Genomic DNA, 15,588 nt, shown 5'->3' with positions numbered 1-15,588 from the left:
AAATGGGCCACATCTGCTGGGTAAAACACCGTGCTGGGACTGTCACCCCACTCCTGTGTGACCACTGAGCCCATGGCCTGTGCCATCCTGATGGAAACCATTCCCTGGCTCTGCTCCCTGACAAAACACCCCTTTCCCTTCATGGCCAGGACCCCAGGACACTTAGCTGGCCCAGGAAGGCCAGATGGATGGATGGATCCCTCAGAACAAGGGGTGATGTCGGGAGAGGGCAGTGAGCCCTGTCACACGTAGAGCAAAGCTGTCCAGTTGGCTTTGAGCTTCTGCCACACCCCCCCCCCCCCCCAGCATGTCCACACACAATTTCCAAAATAATGTCACAAATTCCAGAATAAAGAGCCTAGAGGAAGATTGTCGAAAGAGGAATCATCAGTGGGAACCTTCCACCAGGGATCTGGCAAATCCAGAGCACTGGTGGGACTGGACTCTGAGGAGACACCACTGAAGTCTCCCAGTACTTAAAAGGAGGTTTATAAAAAAGAGGGAGAATAATTCTTCACATGGGCAGATAGATATAGGACAGGGGAGTGGCTCTAAACTAAGAGGAGAGATTTATTAGATGTCAAGAAGAAATTCTTCCCTGTGAGGGCGGGGAGGCCCTGGCACAGGGTGCCCAGAGAAGCTGTGGCTGCAGCTGGATCCATGGAAGTGTCCAAGGCCAGGTTGGACAGGGCTTGGAGCAACCTGGGACACTGTAAGGCGTCCCTGCCCAGGGTAGGAGGTGGAACTGGATGATTTTAAGATTCTTTCCAAGCCAAACCGTCCCATGACTCTGTGCTGACTACACAAACCCCTTGAGAGATCCTGCCCATCCCTCAACAAACCACACTGGATTTCTGCACTGGATTTTAATTTCTAAACCAGAAGAAATGTTCCTCTTTCCAGGATGACCTGTTCCTATCTCCTACTCTCACCTGGCTGAAAGTCAAACCCAGATACAGCTCCAAGCTTCACCAGGCTCCCATTCCTGCCCTGCCAGGTAGATCCACAACTGCACTAATGATTTGCTCCTGCTAAAGGTGGTTCTGCCTTGCTCAGTTTTTCCTGACAGGACAGCAGGAGGGTGAGCACAGCACTGGGAACAGGATCACATCTCACTCCCTCACTGCTGCAAGCCTTCCCACACCCAGCTACATCCAATCCCTTCGAGTATACAACACTCCTGCACCAGCACTGAATCATAAATCCTTATGCATAGAATCATAAAATCCTTAAAGTTGGGAAAGGCCTCTGAGATCACTGAGCCCAATCATAAACCCAGCACTGCCATGTCCACCACTAAACCATGGCCCCAAGCACCACCTTTACACATTTTTTTGGACACATTCAGGGAGGGTGATTCCACCACCAACAGGAGCAGCCTGTTCCAAAGCTCGACAACACGTTCAGACAAGAAATGTTTCCCTACACTTCCATGAAGAAAAAGATGCTTCCAATCCCCGATGTCATCATGAGTCCATGTGTATAGGGGGTAAGCACATCATCCCCATGACATCAATTAGCAGTGCTAATCTAGCCAAATGCTAATTACAACGCCTTTAGGATGTAGGCAGAAAAAAGTGAAAAGAAACAAGGCAAAAGTAAGTCTCATTTCCAGGTTGGGTTTTAGGCATTCAGCCACAAGACCACCCCCAGCAGAAAGTTCATTTTCAGAGCCTGGAACTGAGCTGAGCTTCCCAGCTTTATCCTGAACTCTCCATCTGTAGCTGAATTTCTCGGTTCATCTCCTTCTCCTGCTGGTTGCCCCAGTGGATGCTGTTCCTTGCCTGTACTTTTCCCCAGGCTACTCTGCAAGGGAAATGAGCATTTATTTTTAGGTCCATTGCTCTCTGACTGGTTGGGCTCTCCTCCCAGGGCTGCAATATATATTTAATACTTGTTTTCAGAGCTGACAGCCCAGGAACTTTGAGTGGTGAACTGGCACATGCAAGAAATCATTATAAAAGAGAGGGACATCAACCTGCCAAACATTTTAACTCGCCTTCTGGAAAGAGAGACTTGAACCCTCAGCAGTCCCATAGTAGGGAAAGAAGCAAGAATCAAAGACACAGTTGCTGTTTGGTGACGATGATGATGGTGATGATGATAGCTTCACTGTGCAGTAACAAACCAGAGCTGCAGCAGAGGAACATGAGGGGGATACACAATCAGAGCAATTTGCAGAGGAAGAAGAATACCCACGCTGGAAAAGGGCGGTGCAGGAGAGAGAGGTGCACCTGGGCTGCTCAGCATTCCCAGGACAGGGAATGTCCCTGGGAGTGCTGGAGCTTCTGGACACTGGTGATCCAGGTGGGACCAGCAGAGCCAGGGCTCATCCCACACCAGGGATCCAGCTCAGATCTGTGATCACTCCACAGTGGATGTTCCCAAGGGCTGTGCTTCCCAGCCCTCTGCAGCTGGGGGTCAGGACTCCTGCCCGTGGTCACCTCAACCTCCATCCTCTCCCTCATCCCATATCCCCAGGCAATTCCGTGCTGGGATCAGCTCCTGGCCAGACCCTGAGCTCTCCCCCAGAGCCTGCAGCAATCCCATGGATTCTTTTCCCTTCCCACCTCTCTTTCCAAAGAGCAGGGACAGTGCTGGTGAGTTGCATGAGGGGTCTTCCCTTCAGGAAAACACAACCCTCAGGCCTTTACTTTGCTCTTCTTCCACAACTCAATTGTGGTTTTTGGAAGATGTCCCCTCAATAAATCCTGCATTTGTTCCACCTCCCTGTAACAACACTCAGCAAACAAATTCGCACAGACAACCAAAGCTTCAGCTCTGGAGCTGGGTTTAAAAAGATTTCCAGATATTTTCTTGGTCCCTTAAGGCTCAGGTCAAGTAGACCCAAGGCAGCGAGCTCCAACTCTAATTTCATTTTCTGTCTACAAAACCATCAGGGCTTGGCTAACACAGTTTAACCACCAGAGATGTCTGGCTCTGGGAACAGCTTTCCAGTGAAAGCAGCACAGCAAAAAGGTGGATTTCAAGAAAATGAAGGTAAACAACTGTATGGTTAAAATGGGAGCCCTGTGTTGGCAGACAATTTAAGGAGACAGAAAAGTTGTTCCTGTTATTTAATATAATAAAATTATTCCTGTTATTTAGTATAAAAAATATTTATTTTAATAGTTTATTATTTAGTTTAATTGCAATTTTAATAGTTTTAATAGAATGACGTAACTTTAATTTTTTAACTTTAATAGTTATTTTAATAGTTGTTCCTATTCCTTATTAAATAGTTATTTATTAATTATTATATGAATAAATATTCTATATTACGCTAGTTTAATAAATATAAACTATTATAATAAAATTATTATAATAATAACTATCATTAATAATACATAAATATTTTAAAATATTACTTTCCTCAAACATTTACTACTAAAATATTAATATATAAAAATATATATTATACTATGTATTATATACAATATACTATAATTATAGTTATATAAATATATATAATTATATATGATATATCTGTATATACTATATATTGTATTATTAATATAATAGAATATAATAGAAGATAGTATAATAGAAGATAGTATAATATAATATAATATAATATAATATAATATAATATAATATAATATAATATAATATAATAATATATCAATATAATATGTGTTATATATGATATTACTATTACTATTATTATTACTATTAATATATAATACAATATAAATATTATTGTATATTTATATGATAAAGGTAAATTTATTATATAAATATTCTATTTATTATATAATATCTCATATACACTATATTATATTAATATAGTATATAATATTATGATATTATGTATAATATTATATTTATGATAATATAATATTTATGATAATATTATGATATTATGATAATATTATATTTAGTATATAATATTATTATATTTAGTATATATATTATATATATTATATATATTATATATATTATATATATTATATATATTATATATATTATATATATTATATATATTATATAGTAAATATATTATATTTAGTATATAATAATATTATATTTAGTACATAATATTAGATATATTATGCAACATAAATTCACTAATTTTTATAATAAAAATTATTCATAAAATAATAATATATGCCCAAGTTTGTAAGATCCAAATGAAAAAAACAGCTGAGGTGGAAGGCACAAATACACACCCCAGGACCAGGAGTCCCTTCCTCACGGTGTATAAATGAAATTATAGCGTAGATCACACACTTCCAGAGCACCTTCAGCCTCTGGCAGGCACCAGTGAAGCATCTCCAAAAGAAGGAGGGACCAAGAAGAATGGATCTCTGAAAGCAACATCTCAAAGCAGAGTTTTATTAAGTGCACTTCTAGCCGTGATTGACTGCTGATGTCTCACACAAGGTATTTTTTATTTGGCTGACCAGCACAGCCAGAAGCAGAAAAAAGCTTTTAAGGCTCTTTACCCCCGGAACACAGCGAGCAAACTTCCAGCTACGCATACCATGGGTCTGAAAAAAACTGTTCTGAGTTCTGTCAGGATCGTTAATTACAGAAATAAGAATCAAAAAAAGAGCGATTAGCACCTGCAGAGACTAAATCAACCAGGCAGGGAGGAGCTGGTGGGACCACCAGCCCTTGGTGGGGCTGTGAAGAGTTATCACCTCTGGGGCAGCATGGAGCAAGCAGGTGGGAAGGAAATTGTGGCATGACATAAAAATCCACATCTCCACGGAGTTTGAGGCGTTTAGTGGCCAGAAGAGCCATGAATGTTGATTTGGGAGCTTGGCTGTAAATCTGTGGCTGTCATGAAGGATGGGAACGATGGTTTTGCCACAGGACACCCTCCTCAGGCAGCACTCTGATTTCATAATGGGTTTTTTTGCTTCTATATACAGATAAAACAGTAATATTTTATATTGATCCCTCCATTATTTTAGTACTCTGCACCCTCATTTATCCTTTTTACAGAAATTAAGTGTGCTTTTAACATCTGGGTATCCAAAACTTGGATAGACTTAAAGTTTTACAGAAAAAAAAAATCCATTTGCATCATACATGAGTCTAGGTATTCTACCTTCTTAGTAAGCACTGATTTTCAGGCTAAATCCACAACAATGGCTACTCAGCCTTTATTCCCCTTTTATCCCTCAGCTTTACCTGAAAGCACACATTTTTCTAAGCATAAATATATGTACATATATATAAATATCTATTTTTTTTTTCCAATTGAAGCTGTTATTTCTCTTGATAAAACCTTTCCTCATCTGCATTGCACACAAAGAGGTAAAGATAAGCCTTTGGTACACCCTGTGCTGTGTGAATTCCCTGGAAAGGGAGAAGAGAGAGGGGCAAGGAGGAACAAAGCTTAATTTTGCTGGAGATGCTGCTGAAAACAAAACTGTTTGAACAGTTCCTGCGCCCCGAGCACAAAGCATCACGTCCAGCAGGTGAAAAAAAAAAAAAAAAAGCTTTGCACAGAGAAACTCTGCAAAAACCAAACTGTCCAAAGAGAGTCAGCGAGCAGAGAAGAGCAGAAAGGGTGGACAATTTCCTTGAGAGGGATCACTGGAATTAAGTGCATGGCTGAGACCCACATGCAGACATGTTTAATGTCATTCCCCCCCCCAAAAATGCACTCAGCCTTGCAGTCAACACTTGAGCACGTCAGAAATTCCTCATGTGGTGCTTGGCCTCCTCTTGGTGCCTTGGAAAGCTGGGAGTTCTCTCAGCAGCAGCGTTTTTCTCTGCCTCTGAGGATGTCAAGCAAAAAAAACAACAACCTGTTCCTATTGTGAAAGCAGGCTGGAAAAGCCTAATTGTTCTTAAAAAGCAGGAAGGAAATGGTAAAACCAGAATAGATGGATCCAGATGTGGAAGGAAAAAAAGTGGAAGCCTAATTGTTCTTAAAAAGCAGGATGAAAGTGGTAAAAACCCAATAGATGGATCCAGATGTGGAAGGAAAAAAAGTGAAAGCCTAATTGTTCTTAAAAAGCAGGATGAAAGTGGTAAAAACCCAATAGATGGATCCAGATGTGGAAGGAAAAAAAGTGGAAGCCTAATTGTTCTTAAAAAGCAGGATGAAAGTGGTAAAAACCCAATAGATGGATCCAGATGTGGAAGGAAAAAAAGTGGAAGCCTAATTGTTCTTAAAAAGCAGGATGAAAGTGGTAAAAACCCAATAGATGGATCCAGATGTGGAAGGAAACAAGTGAGTTGCCTCAGTGCTGGCTCTTTTACCATTTCCATATTGCTTTGGAATGACCCCAGAGCAACAGAAAAAACTCTCAGGGAGGGGATCCCAAAACTCCATCACCCCTCCACAGAACTCCCAGCACACCCTCAGCAAGTGAAGCAAAGCAGCCACGTCATTCCTTGCTGAATTGTCCCAAATTACGTGGGAAAAAATACAGCCAAAAAATGCCAGGCACAGCTCAGGACTGAGCCCAGCCGCTGATGGTGAGGAGCATGAAATGGCTTTAGCCACTTTGAACCAGGCACAGGTTTAATCTCCACTCAGGAAACTCCTGAGGGCAGTAAAAGGTGACTTAAAATTAAAAAAAAAAAAAAAAAAGAAAAAAAAAATTTAAAAAAATTTAAAAAGCAAGTACATGTGTCCCACACAGCCATGTGCAGGATGAACGAGTTCCCCTCTCCCCTGACAAACGGGTGGGGTAGAAGATATAACAAAAATCACCACATCCACTTAAAATGAGAGGTGGAAGTGACAAAATAAAGGTGACAGAGGTGTAAACCCCAGCAGGGTTTGGATCCTGGCCATTTCCAAGCTGAGTGCATAAAAATGCTGAGGGTCAGCCTTGAGGCTGCTTTTGATTTTGGTGCAGATGTGCAGAGCTGTGTGTTATGTCCTTTTTTTGAGGGATGGTGATGATCACAACCAGTACATTTCATTTGATTTCATTTCCTTCCTGCCTGGCAAGGGGATGTGTGTCCCTTAAAGTCTGAGCTGCCACTTGGGAGAGATGAAATAAAACCTGTTCTTGGGTAAGGAATAAAGCAGGCTGCAGGGAAGAGCTCAGCATGGAGGAAATTTCCTTCTTTTTTTTCACTCTTACACAACACAAGAAACCAGTTTGAGGCTTAAGATCACTAAAGAGAGGTGTCTGCCAAAGGACTGAAGTGCCACTGTATCTGTGGAAGGTGCAGAATGAGGTAACTTTAATTTTGGTGTTCCCAGCATCACAGAGTCCCAGAATCCTACAGTGGTTTGAGTTGAGAGGGACCTTCAAGATCATCTCCTCCCAACCCCACAGAGCATCTGCAGGGCCTTCCCTCTCTGCAAAGGGATGGTGTGGGGATATTTTTCTATCCCTCCAGTGGTCTGAAAGTGGTCAGCAGCACTGACCCTGCCCTCACTGCTGACCCCACAGGAGCTCAGACCATCCCGGTCACTCAGACACCCAAAGTGCCAAAACTGGGGTGTTCTCATCTGCCTGGAGAATCCCACCTGCAAGGGAGCTCTCAGGCTGAGCATCTGTGACAGCCAGTGACATCTGGGAGGGCCCTGGGGACACTGCTCAGATGTGGCTGGGATGCTCCAGATCACCAGGGATTAATTGAAACATCTGTTAAACACAGAATGCAGGCTGGAGCCTCAGAGACACGTCTGTTCAAAAGACACCCAATGGATTTCAGCTTTCAAAAGGAGACACCAGGTATTGATATTTGGCCCTCCAGACAAGAATTGTGTTTAAATAGATTTTTTTCTCCCGCCATCACTCTTGATGAGATGACAGGGATGAGGATGAAAAAAACCCATGGAGCTTATAGAGGAGGAGGAACACTCCTGCTGAAAAAACAGAACAGGATCGTGGGAGTGGTGGCTCAACAAACAGAGTTGGGATCTCTGTATTCAATTCCTTTGGCTTCTTCTCCACTTTAAATCGATGCAAATCAACGGAGCCAGGCCAGGACAGCCAGCAGAGTTTATCAAAACCACATCACCCACCCAGCTCGTTAGTGAAACGTATAAAAAAATAATCCCACTTTGGCCCTGAATTAGAAAATAATCACAATTCTGCGCAAACACTGGAATTTAAACGCCAAGCAGATTTCCAGAAGTGTAAATCTCCAGCTCCCAGCAATGCAAACAGTGAAATGGAGAGTTAGGGACTGCCCTGGGGGGAGGAGAAATCCACCTAATGCGACTAATGGAGGAATTTAAAGCTGTTAATAGCCACTGGTGCTGTTGACTGAAAAAGTGACTGTGTTAATTTAAAATACATCAGGGTCTCTAAAATTCCTGTAGAGGAACAGGCCTTTACATCCTGGAAATCCTATCTATCTATCTATCTATATATATATATTTATACACACACACACACATATATATACAAATACATATATATATATATACATATATACATTTATATACATATATATATATATAAATATAAATACAAATGTATAGGTAAAATATAAATATATGTAGATATATAAATATAAAATTAAATACATATATATGTAACAGTCAGTGCTGGAGATAAGATCTGCCCCAATAAAGTGCCAATAAAGCAGCACTAATGCAAGCTCTGCAGCCCTGAGCAACCCACAGCACACATCCCTGCTCACAGAAACCTCCCTAAATTCCCTCCACAAACCAGCCAGCTCCAAAGGACCCAGCTGAGGGCTGATGTCGCCCACGCCAGCCTCCAGCCAGGGCTGCACTGACCTCGGGGCACTGCATCTGCCTGGCACCCACTGCACTGGGGGCAAAAAATGTGGCAGCAGCTCTCTGGCCACAGAGAGCAGGCACAGACTTTCCTGGGGAAGGCTGTGAGAAGATCAGAGGGAAGAATGAGAAACAATTCTTGTCTCCACTTGTTGCACCTGCTGTTGTGCACTTGTGGAATGGAGATTTGTGATTTCTTAATTGGGCACTGGATGGTGTTTGGGTTGATTGACCAGGTAGGTCAAAGCAGGATCGGACTGGCTGCAAGGGTTACTGAGTTTCTTAATAAGTATAATATAATATAGTATAGGATGATATAATAAAGCAATTGATCAGCCTTCTGCAGTCATGGAGTCAATGCTAATTATTACCCAGCTGGGGGCTTGCAGTGACACAAAAAACAGCAGAGACAAGGGCTGGAAGAGCAAGGAAATCTCACATCTGCTTGCTCCTCTCCACCTCACCTGCTCACTCCCAGCGGGTCAGGACTCGTTCACAGGGATATTTATTTTTGTGCAGATTGGCAATTATTAAACAGAAGTGATTTGCTATTGTAACTCTCGCCTCGTCAGGGTTTATGCATGGGGTTTATGCATCAAAGGGATTTGTGGCAAAGCCCCAGCTAAGGGGATGCTCCTAATAAAGCTGAAATTTTGGGGTGGAAAATATTTGTGGTGTATTAACAATACCCTCATCAGAAGGAAAGTTACTGATTCGTCCTTAGAAAGTTACATTTCTTAATTAAAATATATTTATCCTTAAAAACCCTTATTAAAAAATACAACTCATTTTTTTAACTTATTAAAATAAACTACTATTAAAACTCATAATTTATGAAACTATAATATAAATAAATACTAATAAACATCTAAATCCAAACAAACAACACCTTCTCACACATTTAATCCTAATCCTAACAAAACAAACCCCAAAAAAACCCCAAAAAAAAAGAAAAGCCTCAACATTCACCTTTTTTTTTTTTTTTTACATCTTGAGGAGCTTTTAGCTTTTCTAGCAGTGCTGAAGCAGCCTGGTATTGCCCCATTTAACAAATAAATGGGTTTTATAACGATGCAGGGAGCATCCAATGGCTCTGGGAGCTCATCCCCTCCTCAAAAATCTCCTCCAAACCTTCCCCCGGGCACTTCCTGGGTGCTAATGAACGAACTCTCCCTGTTTTAGAGCTCTGGATGCTGAGGAGTTTAGACTTTCTGTACTAACAGACTCTAACCCCCAGGAGAACACTGCATTTGACCTGAAGCCGTGGAAAAAAACTTCCAAAATTGATTGATAACACTAAGGTTACAGGTGTGTAGTTGATTCGAAACGTGTAATATCACAAAATAGAAAATTTAGACTTTAAAGTTTTAGAATATAGCAATATATAGGGGACAAGACAGAAGTTTTAAAGCAGTAGCTAGTTGTTCTTCTTCACCACCTTCTTCCTTCTTCTTCATAAGCTTGAGTAGTATTTTGTAATTAGACAAAAAAGTCTGCATTGTGGACTTTGAGTGATTAGTTATTAAGCTAAAAGTGAAAATAATTTAAGTGTCATTTCTTAATTAAATAGTTTAGCCTTAAAAAACCTTGAAGCAAGATTGTGAACCATTTTGTGCCTTGTTAAAGACTACAAAACTCACCACTGTGAGACTGTAACATAGATAAGAAGCAATGAACATCTAAATAAAACCAATAATAACAATAAATTATCCAATAATAATCTAATCTAATAATTAGATATTAATAAATTATCTGAATAATAAACATCTAAATAATAAACTATCATCTCAAGTGCCTTCAATCCCAACCTCAACAGAACTAGAAAAAATCCTGGAAAGGGTGAAGGATGTGCCCAGAGAGAGGAATCAGCCCAGAGAAATCCCTGGTGCTCATTCTGCAAAAGGAAATGGTGACAAGAAGGCTGCTCAGGTGGCAACAGCCTTCTCCAGCCGTGCCCAGGACCTCCCTGCCATGGCAGGAGCTTTGGAGCTCTGGGTGGGTGCCACTCTGAGGGCTGGCATCACATCCCTGGCCCTCTCACAAACCCAAATGTTTGGGTTTTCTGCCACTGCAGCCCTCTGAGTTCTCATTTTCAGAGGCAAAAGCGTCTCCCCTCTTGGCTGAGGTCCCACCCAGCTGAAGCTGTGGGAGCTTGTGACTTCTGGAGAACATCTGGGAGTGTGGAGGGGAGGGAGCAGTGGAGAAGCTGCACTCACAGAGGGAAACCAGCACAGGAGGACAAACCCCTGCCATGGCACAAGCCAGTCTGTGTGTCTATCCATCCTGCTGGGCCACAACTCCAGCCCCTCCTGCTCTGGGCTCTCCAGTCACCTCCAGCTCCTTTTGTCTGTGGTTTTGGCCCCTGACTTGGGGTTTTTTCTTGGCTGCATTTCCTGGATTTTGATTCTCATAAAACTCTTTCCTCTTCTTTCCAACGCCGAAGAGAGAAAGTTGATGGGAGCAGGGAGTGGGGCCATATTTAATCCCACAGCCTTTCCCAGGCATTGGAAAACCACAAATCCATGTCCCCTGAGGCAGGGTCATGCAGCAGGGGAAGTGACAACAGCACAAAAGTGACACTGCCACGCTGGTGCTGACCTGGTCTGAGGGCAGGGAGTGACCTCCTGCGTTCCCAAAACCCAGCTGAATCCTGCTCCCCACCAAAGCCTGACTGAGAGTTTTTATTCTGCACAGATAATCTGAGCCCTTTCCTGAATTTCAGCCACTCATGGTGTGACAAATCTCCTCCAAGTGCACTCGGGTCTGTCTTAAAAAAAGATCATCAAATCCTGGGTCTCGTTGATCTCCACAGTGTCTGGTGCCCTTCCCCAGGCTGCCAATAAATGGGACACTTGATGAACAGAGAGATCTCCCTCCTGTCCCTCTCCCCTCTGTTCCCAAAGATTTGTGTCTATATTCTAGCCCAAAGAGCAGAAAATTCCCAGTCCTCCCAGACTATCAGCATAGCATGTGGAAGATTGATTTTGACAAGTCACCAGTCTCTCCAGTTGATTCTGCTGGAGACCATCTGGTAAAGGCAAAAACCTCTTTATTTTTTTTTTTCCCTTTCTCCCCCCTGTTAAAATGAATACAAACTCTGCATGTTTGCCATTTCTAAGGCAGCCTCGCAGCTGAAACACCTCTCTCCTGACACGGTCCCACCACTCCCTCACTCATTCTCCACTTGCCCATTTGCCAAAGGTGCAGAGCATCCCCCGACTGCCCCGATCCCTCCTTGGAAAGCCAAGTGTGAGAGACAAAAATCCTGCTCCACAAAGTCACTGTGACACACTGAGAACTGAACAAAATATTTTGTCAGCCTCAGGAGCCACCACAGGACAAAACGCAACTCACCTGAATTTGCATTTCTATCCGGAGCAGCCCTCTGGCTCTCACACCTCTCACTGAGGGGCTGGGACCAGAGGATTTTTAAAGCGCTGTAAAACCGGGGGAAATGCACCTCCACACCCAAAATTCACAACCCAGGCGGCTTTCCCTGTCCATGGTCCCACCTGCCTCCTGCTGCTGAGTGCCTGGTAAAAATTCCTTTTTTAAATAACACCCCGGTGGACTCTGCTTTTACAGCCCATCCTAATTCCCGGCTGGTGGTCTGGAGTTTTCCTCCGGGAGACAAACCCCTGGGCTGCGGGGAGGGTGTGATAATGATGATGTGAATGCCCCTGCTGACGTGCTGGTGAGTAAAACACAGCTTGAAACAGCTTTAAGTATTTCCCCTAGCACATTTTTCCCCTCAGATTCTGCTCCCCCCCACTATTTTACAATTTTGTCTTAAGAGCGCCCACAATGTTATTATTGCCGATTATGTGTCCTCTCTGAAAACTTTATGGAGAGGCTTTCAGAGCTACCCAGACACAGGGTTGGGCAACTGGTTCTCCTGAATAAAGTCAGTCATGCATTTATACAAGCATAAATGGAATAAATCATACACCCAGAGATACACTCGGGATTTGTGGCAAGGCCTTTGTTAAACACATGCTGTTATTGCTAAAGGATCTTTGTGCTGGGTGCAGGAACTGGCCTGGAGGATTCCAGTGAGAACCTTGTCTTTTGGCCAAAACCAGTGGTTGTTTTGTTTAAAGTATAATGATGTCACTTCACAGATTCTCAATCAATGACAGGAGGAAAGAGGTACAGACACAGCTGAAGTGGTTGTCCCGATTTCCGTGGAGCTCAGATTTCACTGATTTTCCACACTGATCACATTTCCAGCATTTGCACTCCGACTGATGAAGAATCAGATCTGAGTTGTTTTATTCTTTTCCATCACAAACCTACTTCAAGGCTGGAACAGAGCAAAGCTCTGAAGAAAAGCACAAATTACACCAGCTGTGCAGATTTGGCTAATTTAAGGAGCTTGAAGTCTGAAGGCACGTGGAATCCACCAACTGCTTCAAATTATCCGCATCTCATGTTCTAGACACACACTGGGGGAAAAAAAGTGTCTAATTTGTAGCTCTTCAGGCCAAATTATTTTAATTACACCCCAAAAACCAACACAGAAGAACCTAAAAGGGATTATTGTGCATTTACACCACCACCAACATTAACACTTTTATTCCAACTTTTCCAAGGTGCCCCTGGCAGGAGGGCAGGACTTTGGTGAGCATGGCCTGATGACCTCAGCAAATGAGATCTGCCCTATTCCCTCTTCTCCACAGCGTGCGCGATGAGAGGTGAAAGTTTATAACAGCAATTAGAAACCACATGGCTGCAGGAGTTTTATGGTGCTGAACTTGTTGATCAGCCACTTGTTCAGAGTTTTTTTTTTCCCCAAGGACATACCAATAAAAATTATCACGAGAAATTATACAAAAGAAACCCAAACCAACCAAGCTCTGCCGAGCCATCACAGGTCCCAGAGTCGGGCTGTGACTGCAGAGCTACTTCTGCTTTAAAAATCGGCACCAAATCCCAGGTTTAGGCTGAGAAACAAACCAGGGATTTTCTCCAGCACTGAGGCAGTTCAGTATTAGTCACCTTGCAGATCAGTGCTGATAAGGAGCATGTGAATCTTTTTAACCCACCAGCGTGAACCAGATCCCAGGAACATTACCAACAGCAACAGAATAATAAAAGGGTTGGAAAGGAAGCAGTTACAGGATTGCACCCAGTTTTGTGCTGTCCCAAAGCTTTAGGGGTTTTTGCTTATTGATGGCAACCCAAGAGCATCACCCACCACCCCAGGATCCTGCCACCCCTTGCAGGGTGAACTTCAGCAGCCCTGCGACCTCACCCTCTGCAGGATCTGGCCCCAGAGGAGCCCCTCATGCCAACAATCTTTAAAGAAATGGGAATTTTGCCAAGGACTTCAGTGGAAGCAAGAGTTGGAGCAGCTCCAGCAGCTGATGAGAACGCTGCCCCCTTCTCCTTTCCCCAGCTCCAGCCCTGGACATTTGGGCTATTTTGGATCTTCCCTAAAGCAAGCTCTGTAGAATTCCAAGAACTGATTGCCTGGTCCTTTTTATTAGTACTTTAATCCATTTTCCCAACCTGTTCAAGCTCTAAGAAAGTCTTTGGCAATGCAGATTGATGGGTGGCTCATAGTGACAGCCAAAAAAATTACAATTAAATCCATTTGTTTCATTCCTTGTGGGACAAGGGGAGAAAAAAGGCAAGACAAGTGATGCACTGACACATCTGGGTTAACTTCCACTCTCTGAGGCTCAGCCTGCTTGGTCTGACTCTGCTTTAAGACAAGACTGGATGATGCTCTGAGCAACTGGTCTCCTGAAAGCTGTTCTGTCCACAGGGCTTTGGAACCAGATGCTATTTATTTCCAACCATTCTACAATTCTGTGGTGGTTCTGTGACCATAGCCACTGTCACCAGCCCAGCAGAGCAAACACAGGTGACTTGCAATGGATGGTACAACCCAATTCTGGTGGGCAACCTCACCCAGCCCTACAGGATGCCGGGGAGGCAGCCTCACCTTCCAGAGAGAAAACAGCTGTGGGAGCAGTTACAAGTGAGAGGGAAACTCAGCCACAGCCAGCACCAAATCACCCCCCAGCCCCAGGCTGCTAAATTAAAACCAGCCTCGTTCTAAACCAAACCCTGCGAGGAAACAAGCTGCGAGAGCAAAGCTCCAGCGAAATCAGAGAACTGCAGACTCCCTGAATGGTCAGGGTTGGAAGGGACCTTTGAGATCCTCCAGTTCCATCCCGTGCCATGGCCAGGGACACCTTGCCCCGGAGCGGGGAGCTCAGATGAGCATGCAGAAGCCGTGCCCTGGTCCTCCTGCTGGCACGGAGGATCAGCTCCGCTCGCACGTGTGACTGTGCAGGGCACACACAGCTCCAGCAGAAACAAACCCCCTTCGCTCAGCCTGCCCCCACCCCGGAGCCGACCGCGGGGACATCACAGCCAGCAGGGACACGGCAGCCCGGACACATCCCCGCTCCCGGCTCCGGCTCTGGAGCGCTGGAAAGCGGCGCTTTGCCCAACTTCTCGTGGGCAGCTGCAGGGAGAGCGCACCCCAGAGCCCCCTCATCCCGCGACAACCTCACCCCGTTATCCCCAGGCTCGGGGCGAGCGCTGCCAGGACTCATCGAGCTCCTGATCAGAGACCAAAGCGAACCGAAAGCCAGCAAACCTGAATGACAGCGAACCCAGGAGCCGCTTGTGAAACAAAACGCTAAAATCCCGAAAGGGAATCCCTGCCGCTCAAAGGGATCCCCTCACCCCCGAAGGGGACGCGCACCTGAACCTAAGGGCGAACCAAGCGCTCGCTATTCCCCGGATCGCCAGGGCACAGGGAAAGGAGCAGAGCCTCCCAAAGTTGCCCGAAGTTTGCCCGAGGCGTGCGGCGGTCCCCCGGTCACTCACCGCGGCCAGCAGGCAGCCGAGCAGCGGCACGGCGCCGCGCAGCACCGAGCCCCGCATCCTGGCCGAGCCCC

The 15,588-nt window shown here is 44.2% G+C and overlaps 1 protein-coding gene across 2 annotated transcripts in view; it reads right to left on the bottom strand.

Annotated features, from left to right (window-relative positions):
- The window catches only part of LOC137464438 (vasoactive intestinal polypeptide receptor), a 107,296-nt gene extending 91,708 nt beyond the window's left edge, over positions 1-15,588 (bottom strand). For both annotated transcript variants that reach the window (XM_068175796.1, XM_068175810.1), the window contains exon 1: positions 15,518-15,588. In XM_068175796.1, coding sequence (XP_068031897.1) covers positions 15,518-15,574 — 57 coding nt within the window. In that variant the 5' untranslated portion in view covers positions 15,575-15,588. The remainder of the gene's footprint in view (positions 1-15,517) is intronic.

The sequence above is a fragment of the Anomalospiza imberbis genome, chromosome 1 (genome assembly GCF_031753505.1).
Source record: "Anomalospiza imberbis isolate Cuckoo-Finch-1a 21T00152 chromosome 1, ASM3175350v1, whole genome shotgun sequence".
In the NCBI taxonomy this organism is placed as follows: Eukaryota; Metazoa; Chordata; class Aves; order Passeriformes; family Viduidae; genus Anomalospiza; species Anomalospiza imberbis.
Note: the sequence above shows the minus strand (reverse complement) of the source record. Positions and strands in the feature narration are given on the sequence as shown.